At 31.8% G+C, this 9298-nt stretch overlaps 1 protein-coding gene across 1 annotated transcript; it reads left to right on the forward strand.

The window, feature by feature from the left end:
• The first annotated feature begins 2463 nt into the window (after window positions 1–2463).
• On the forward strand, window positions 2464–5897 carry LOC11413068 (pyruvate decarboxylase 2). The gene is made up of 6 exons (XM_003604689.3): window positions 2464–3085; window positions 3787–3950; window positions 4048–4698; window positions 4969–5086; window positions 5255–5443; window positions 5578–5897. The coding sequence occupies exons 1-6, from the start codon at window positions 2555–2557 to the stop codon at window positions 5746–5748; spliced, it is 1824 nt and encodes a 607-aa protein (XP_003604737.1). The 5' UTR covers window positions 2464–2554; the 3' UTR covers window positions 5749–5897.
• Window positions 5898–9298: the final 3401 nt, after the last annotated feature.

Raw genomic sequence — 9298 nt, forward strand, 5'->3', positions numbered from 1 at the left:
CAAAGTTCAAACCAATGGACTCACTTTTTTTGCATTCTATAGCTGTTTCTGTTTCCTTTTACTAATTGGTTTCTTTAGCCCATGGAATCTAATCTAATTACTTCCAAACTCGTATCACTGTCATAAAAAGGACAATCTGTCTGACCGATTGACCACTTTTGACACTTGATTTAAGGTAGCTATTAATTTCTTAATATAATTTTTTTGTGCAACACGTTTCTAGTTACAGAGTACAATCGCACAGAAGTAGGAAAACACGTTCACAAACAAATTTTGAATATTGTCATACTTTTGAATTAAACTTAATTTGTATAAAAATGTTTTATAATTAAAATATCTATATTTAATTTTTATTTGAATAATAATTTGTCACAATTATTAAAAAAAATACATAGTTCATTTAATAATATTGCCTTATATATATTTTCAGTTCAAATAAATTAAAAAATTTAAATTTTGTCTAAAAAATTATTTATTTTAGTCAAATTTAAAATAAAAACTTTTGACGATATATTTGATACAAATTGTATGCCGGAAAATCGTCCAGTCCTTGCTTAGTACGTATTAATTTGGTTTAGAAAAATATTCATTTCAGTCAATTTAATATAAAAACTTTTGACGGTATATTTGCTATATATTTGATACAAATTGTATGCCGGCAAATCGTCTAGTCCTTGCTTCTTAGTATTAATTTTGTTTAGAAAAATATTTATTTCAGTCAATCTAATATAAAAACTTTTGACGATATATTTGCTATATATTTGATACAAATTGTATGCCGGGAAATCGTCCTATCCTTGCTTCTTAGTATTTTTTCTTAAGAATTATCCATGACGATTCATGTTTGCTTTGAATGTGGTAGGACCTTCGAAAGTGTCTGTGCTTTGAATGCCCATCGAATGATGCAATGTGAAATTGACACACGTTGCAATCAATGTGGTCAACTATGCTCATCTATGATTTCTTGTGCTAATCATAAGAAGACCTGTGAAGCACCAAAAACGCCAAAATATTTGGAGTGTATATGTTGTGGTAGGGTATTTCCTACTTCGAAATAATGTATCAACCACATGGCTAATCGTCAATGATTTTGAAAGAATGTACGAACCACATGCTTTATGTTATGTTTTTGAAAAAATGGAAGAATATATGAACCACATGCTTTTTGGTATATTTTTGAATAAATTTTTGATCATTATTTGATCAATTTAAAGTGTCATCGTTCAAGATTTTAAATTATATCTATGAGTTTTATATCAGATTTTGATATTATAATATTATTATTTATGGTGCATGTATCAATAAATTAAATAAATATTTACTATATAATAGTGATCACAACTTCACTAAACATTATTCATGAACAAAAAACTTCACTAGTTGTTAATCTAAAAACCACATAAGACATACAAATTTTATAATGCACCGTATTTTCCCTATCTTTTTTATAAACCAACAATTCCAGTTAAAGGAATTAAAATATAAATTTGAATTCAAATCACGAGTTCATGAGTCAAACTAGATTTTTAATTTTTTTGGTTAAAATCCTCATGATTCAAACTCTGTGAATACATCAAATAGTCAAATAAATTTATTTTTATATCTCAATGTAATGTAAAATTTATGGTTTACTTTGTTTTAACGTTTAATATTTATGAAATAAATGCCTTTAATTTTATATAAAAATAAGTATTTTTTTTTGAAGAAGATAAATTATCCCACTAAAATTAACACTATCGAAAATCGAACTTGAAACCTTTAATAAAAATACAATTCGAGGTCTTAATTCAAAGTCATCCAACAAACTCAAATGGATTATAAAAATAAGCGATTTTTTAAGGAAAAAATAGCGACTTATTGAACATGTAGTGTTCTTTTCCAATGTATTAATCTTTCAATAACGTGACGAGCAAAATCAAAACAAAATCACAAAAAAATAATATGTTTTTTGAACACAATATGTCGTGCAAAATAATTTTGTCCAGTAACTTGATCCACAAGTACTATATTAATTTCTCCTAAAAAAAATACTAAATTAATTTGTTATTTAAAGAAAAGACTATATTAATTTGTAATTATGAAGCAAGAATTTCGATAAACGTCTAGAAAAAAAACGAACTGTAATTTTTTTTTCTTTCTAGAAATTCAAATTTCCCCCTTAAAATATACTTTTTATTTTATTTCAACTTGTCCAAAAAAAAAAAGCCAATGCTCAACTAATTTTCTCTAAAAAAAACAATTATTTTTTTTTGTCAAAAATAAATAACAACCAAATTCAAAATCCTCAAAAATAATTTGCTTAAAAAAACCTCAATAATAATTAGCAAAAACAGAAAACCGCACCTAGTAATATGACCCACAATATCTCATATTAATGTTTCCTCTCTCCCAAGTTAATTTTTTTAACCTCTCTGCCAAGTAAACAATAAATCTCCCTACTATAAATTCTCTCAATCTTCAAGTCAAATCTCACTCACAAACAAACACAAACACAAACATTTTTCAAAACCTCACACACATCAAAAAACTTTCTCTCTCTCTCATTTTTTTCAACATGGACACAAACCTAGGATCCCTCGAAGCATGCAAATCACCATGCAACGACATAATAACAACACCTACATCAAACGGCACTGTTTCCACAATCCAAAAATCCCCTTCAACCCAATCCCTAGCTTCATCTGAATCAACCCTAGGCAGCCACTTAGCTCGGCGACTAGTGGAAGTCGGTATCACCGACATCTTCACCGTCCCTGGTGACTTCAACCTTACATTGCTCGATCACCTCATCGCTGAACCGAAGTTGAAAAACATCGGTTGCTGTAATGAACTGAATGCTGGATATGCTGCTGATGGATATGCAAGGTCTAGAGGTGTGGGAGCTTGTGTTGTTACATTTACTGTTGGTGGGTTAAGTGTGATTAATGCAATTGCTGGTGCTTATAGTGAGAATTTGCCAGTGATTTGTATTGTTGGTGGACCTAATTCTAATGATTTTGGGACTAATAGAATTCTTCATCATACTATTGGTTTGCCTGATTTTAGCCAGGAACTTAGGTGTTTCCAGACTGTTACTTGCTATCAGGTCCAAATCTCAACTCAATCTCTTTTTTTCTATTTTGATTTTTTTTTCTTAGCTACTATAGGTATGAAAATGATTTTTTTTATATACAAAGTACCTTTTATGAGATTTGCAAGGATATTAATATATGAAATACTTTAGGAAAAAATAGTGACACTGACATATATAGGTGGACCCTGGTAATAATAATTTTATAAAATTGAAATGATTTAGTGCAACTATATGTATTATAGTTGTGTTGTTGGTCATGAATATGATAACATATGTTTGATCTCACGTGTCAGTGATATAAAGTTAATATTAATTGTATAAAAAGTTTTCAAGTATAGGTTCGGTTACAAAGTTATGTTGTGATTCTTGATATTATAATTGGACTTTCAAAAATAGTATTATAATATGATTGGCATGTGAATATAAGTTGTTCGTGTTAAGTATACTACTAAATTTGTCTTTTTATAATTTAGTGCTTAAATATGAATTAAAAAAGTAAAATCAATATTTTGCTGAGTATAAAAGTTAAACATTGCAATCATGTGATTGCTCAATTTAAGTGGTGTCCATTTGAAAAGCTATGCTTTCTTGATATGATTCAGTTTACTATTTGGTTTAATGTTTTCTGAAGTGTTTATTTTTTTTCTTTCTATTTGGTGTTTAATGTTTTCTGAAGTGTTAAATTGGTTTATATGTACTTGGTTTGATTATAGGCTGTGGTCAACAACTTGGAAGATGCACATGAAATGATTGACACTGCAATCTCAACAGCACTGAAAGAAAGCAAGCCTGTTTATATAAGCATAAGCTGTAACTTAGCTTCCATTCCTCACCCTACTTTCAGCCGTGAACCTGTTCCATTTTCCTTGTCTCCAAAGTAAGATTTTACTCATCATTTAGTCAAATTTATTTGATATTTTTAATTTCACTTTCACTTGGGTTTAAAATTTAAATCCAATAATAACTTTTGACAGATTGAGTAATCCAATGGGATTGGAGGCAGCAGTGGAAGCAGCTGCGGAAGTTCTCAACAAAGCAGTGAAACCAGTACTAGTAGCCGGTCCAAAACTAAGAGTAGCAAAAGCATGTGAAGCTTTTATTGAGCTAGCTGATAAAAGTGCTTATCCATATTCAGTCATGCCATCTGCTAAAGGACTAATTCCTGAGGATCACAAACATTTTATTGGAACATTTTGGGGTGCAGTGAGCACTGCATTTTGTGCCGAGATTGTGGAATCGGCTGATGCATACCTATTTGCTGGACCTATTTTCAATGACTACAGTTCTGTTGGTTACTCGCTTCTTTTGAAGAAAGAAAAAGCTATAATTGTTCAGCCTGATAGGGTTGTGATTGGAAATGGTCCAACATTTGGGTGTGTCTTGATGAAGGATTTTCTTAGCGCGCTCGCGAAGCGTCTTAAGAGGAACAATACTGCTTATGAGAATTATTTCAGGATTTTTGTTCCTGAAGGTTTGCCGGTGAAATCTGAACCTAGAGAGCCTTTGAGGGTTAATGTTCTTTTTCAACATATTCAGAATATGTTGTCGAGTGAAACTGCTGTTATTGCCGAGACAGGGGACTCATGGTTTAACTGCCAAAAGCTGAAATTGCCAAAAGGATGCGGGTAAGTATAGTAGCTTATTAAATTTGATTTTTGGTATTGGTCATCAAAATTTTAAATCATGTTTATATTCCAATCTTTGACATTCCAGAGAATTGTAGTTAAAACCAGCTGACCGATTATGTGACCTTAATCACGGTTGCATTAAGGTCACATATGCATCAAAAACTTTGATTTTTCACCACAAGTCGCGATCACATTTTTTTTCTTCTTCAAAACCTTGTTAAGTTATTGTTTTTGTAGCATATTTTGATAAAAAGAACTTGTTTACAGTTATGAGTTCCAAATGCAATATGGTTCAATTGGATGGTCTGTTGGTGCAACTCTTGGTTATGCTCAAGCTGTTCCGGAGAAGCGAGTGATTGCTTGCATTGGTGATGGAAGTTTCCAGGTTTGTCTTGCACATCATAACTACTTAAACAACATTTCAAATTCAATCACTAAATTTTTTTTTATATAATTTACAAACTTTAATAGTACATTTTTTCCTCTAAGCTTTTACTTAATTATACTTGAACTGATTAAACTGTTTATATCATGATTTTGAAATTATATGTAGGTGACAGCACAGGATGTTTCCACAATGCTGAGATGTGGTCAGAAGACCATAATCTTCTTGATTAACAATGGTGGATACACTATTGAAGTTGAAATCCATGATGGACCATACAATGTGATCAAGAACTGGAATTACACTGGCTTAGTTGATGCTATCCACAATGGTCAAGGACATTGCTGGACCACTAAGGTAATTAAGCTTCTCAATTAACTATGAAACACAATACTTTCTCAAACACCGGATACGACACTGACACATTTTCATATGAAGTGCTTGTGGAATGCTGATAATGTATCCAATAATTTATGTATTGATTATTGTAGGTCTTTTGTGAAGAGGAGCTTGTTGAAGCAATTGAAACAGCAACAGGACCAAAGAAGGATTGTTTATGCTTCATTGAGGTGATTGTTCACAAGGATGACACTAGCAAAGAGTTGCTTGAATGGGGATCAAGGGTTTCTTCTGCAAACAGTCGTCCTCCTAATCCTCAGTGAACTTCAGAAATTTAAATTTAAGGCATTAGAATAAAGAAATTGAGTTAGCTTTATTAAGATGAGATTACTTTAAGGATACTTATGTTTGAGGGATATTTTATTTTGTTGGTTATTGAATTGTTTAATTGATTGCATGGTTTCTGTGAAAATTCATTCATATGTCCAAATTTTTTTGCACCAATGCTTTTGAATGGTTATTTTATAGGTGTATGATGAAATCTATTATCTACTTTTTTATGGCTATGAGTCATGATATTGTTTTTTTTTTTTTTTGGTAGATAGACGAAATGGCAAAGCCATTATAAACTCACACACACAAGTGGAGGTACCGGGGTTCGAACCCCGGTCATGATATTGTTTTTAGTATTGGATCATGTGTATTTTTCCATGCAAATCCTTGATAATAATTGTTTTATGCACCATGTGGATTGCTCAACCTCTTGAATAAGCCGATTGGAAGATAGCTTCCGATACAAATTAAAAAAAGTCTATGTATCTTCATATAAGTTTTATGCGATCGGAAGTTACGTTCCGATAAATTGATGGGCTTTTGAGCAAAACTTAGGGGGTCATAGAGCAATTTTCATCCTTGATGGGCATACAAGTTCTAATTTTTAGGTGGCCCAAGCCATTGTTTTAGCCTTTCTGTTGAAAAATCACTTATTTATATTGAAATAGAGAGAAAAAGATGAAGATGTGTGATTTCAGGTCAAAAATTGACCCAAAAATCACTTATTTATATTGAAATAGAGAGAAAAAGATGAAGAGGGTGATTTCATGTCAAAAATTGACCCAAAACCACCCCAATGAAGAAACGGGAAGAGAAAACCTAGAGAGAAAAAATTAGGGCCGGCTTGTTGGAGAGGGAGAGGAAGAGTATGAACAATAAAAATAGCCGTTTTAGTTTTTTTAAATAAATTTCTAAATTTTGATTCTCAAACACACGTGCGCGTGCGTGCGCGCGCCCGCACAAACACACACACAGATATATATATATATATATATATATATATATATATATATATATATTTTGCGTCGTCAATGTCCTATTTTATTTTACATTAAAAAATTGATTTTCTTTACAAAAGGAAAATTATTTTTTTAATAATTGTTCCAGGGTCATACATATAGAGCTCACAATCAAGTTCATAATCCGCAAAATAAAAGCAGATGAAAATATATACAGCAGTTTTTAAAGCAGATGAAAATATATACATATAGAGCTCACAATCTTTTTACAGTTATGAGTTCCAGATGCAATATGGATCAATTGGATGGTCTGTCGGTGCAACTCTTGGTTATGCTCAAGCTGTTCCGGGGAAGTGAGTGATTGCTTGCATTGGTGATGGAAGTTTCCAGGTTCGACTTGCACATCATAACTACTTAAGAGGAATAATACTGCTTATGAGAATTACTTTAGGATTTTTAAGGGTTAATGTTCTTTTACAACATATTCAAAATATGTTGTCCAATGAATTGCTGTCATTGCGGTGACACCCTCTTGGTTTAACTGCCAAAAGCTGAAATTGTCAAAAAAGATGTGGGTAAGTATTAAAAAAAATTAAATAAAATAATGCTTAATTTAGGTCCATAAAAACATACATACGATCGCCCCCACGCACACGCTTGCACGTACACACATATTTTATATTATGTTTATCCATTTCAGGTGTGTACGTCGAAATTTATGTTTTATAAGTGCTTATCGATTTTCAATTAGGTCATCAGCTAAAGGAGTAGTTCTGAAGATCACAAACATTTCATTCCAACAATTTAGGCTGCGACTGGCTAAGTTTGTGGAGGTAAAGCCATCATGATTTCTCTCTCTCTCTCTCTCTCTCTCTAAATCAGTTTTAAGATTAAACTTCTGTAACAATTCATTTAACGATTCCACTTAATCAATTGTATAATTTCTATGCTTCATATATAACTCCACCTATCCCTCATTATACGTTTCCATGTCTAGAAAACGACGAGAAATCCATTATAACAATCAACTTTCGATGCTAAAAATAACTGATTGATTCAATGACATATGACCAAATAGTATAAATATGAATATAAATATAAACCTAACCCTATATCTAGCAAACTAGCATCTATACATTATTTAAAACATTTCCCTTAAGTATCAATTTAATGTCTCACACTTGCTACGTCAAAATTTCGTTTGTTGATTGCATGTTGGCAAAAGCATTCAGAACAGATTTATAATAAAGAAAATATTGAATGCATAAATCATATACAACTGGCCATATTAAGAGTGATACATCAAATTAGCACAAGGAGAGTTTAGTTATCCATGATGTCAGTAACTAACAAAGGAGAAGTGATTGATGTTGGTGAATCATCCAAAAGCTTGAAATCAATCGCCAAAGCATCCCAATGGTTGATGCTCCGCTTCTCCCTCTCTTGGTTTCGTGCATGGAAGCCAAAACTTATTTCTAAACATCTGATTACAAGCCTATTAATAGAAGTACAAAAAGTGTTTGTTCGCTGGGCAAAATCATGTTTGCCCAACGAATCAAGCTTTCTTCACTTGGAGGAAAAAGCCAGCTGGTCTACAATAGTCACTAAATCATCATAGTTCATTGCGGAAATTGCTCACCTAGTGAAGGTGCTCTAGACTTTCTGCCTGGAACTCTCTGGAAATTGCTCGCTTTCACTCTTCTTTGGTTCGCCTAGCGAATGTACTTTTGTTACAATTCCTTCCTTGTTTGTAATCTTGTCAAAAACCTATCAAAAGTGATAGGAAAGAGATCATAGCATCCCGGCTTACAATATTACTAATATGCGTACTTACATTAAATTGGGGGTTATCCGATCAGATAACTTGTTAAACAAGTTAATAAGTGATATTGAAAATAACTTATTTTTGACATTTATTAGCACGCTTGTGAAGCTTTTTAAGCAGGAAAATAATGCTTATGAGGAAAAATTTAGGATATTTGTACACGAGGGTTTGTATATTAAAATCGAACCTAGAGAGCCTTTAAGGATATGAAGTACAAACTTTAGGTGTGTCATGATGTATACACACAACATTGTTCAACACTCGTATGACACTTGTTGTAAAATTCATAAAAGTGTCCGAAAAAATTGTTTTTTCTTTTCTTTGAAACTCTTAAGATCGAAGTCTGACATTCGTCTGATACTCGTACAATACATGTTAGACAACTTCGAAAAATTTCCCAAAAATAAGCTGTTTTCTCGCTCTGACATACCTTAGACACTTCTTGGACACATTTATAAGTTAAGAATGTGTTGAAGAAATGTTGAACAATTAATGATTAAAGACATAAATTTGATTGCAACATTGTTAGCTTTCTTGATAACTGATAGATACCTAAAGACCAAATACTATCTTATCTTGTTTTAATTTGTTTATAATAAAATAAATTATTTAATTGTGATGCACAAACATACGTGCAGAAATACACACAAATATATTTGTGAGTCTAACTCAGTTGGTAGACACGAATGTTCTCAAAATAGCTCTCTTAATTTGATGACCATTTACAATCCATACATGAGACGGCCCCAACCTTTA

Source organism: Medicago truncatula, chromosome 4, assembly GCF_003473485.1.
Source record: "Medicago truncatula cultivar Jemalong A17 chromosome 4, MtrunA17r5.0-ANR, whole genome shotgun sequence".
Lineage (NCBI taxonomy): Eukaryota > Viridiplantae > Streptophyta > Magnoliopsida > Fabales > Fabaceae > Medicago > Medicago truncatula.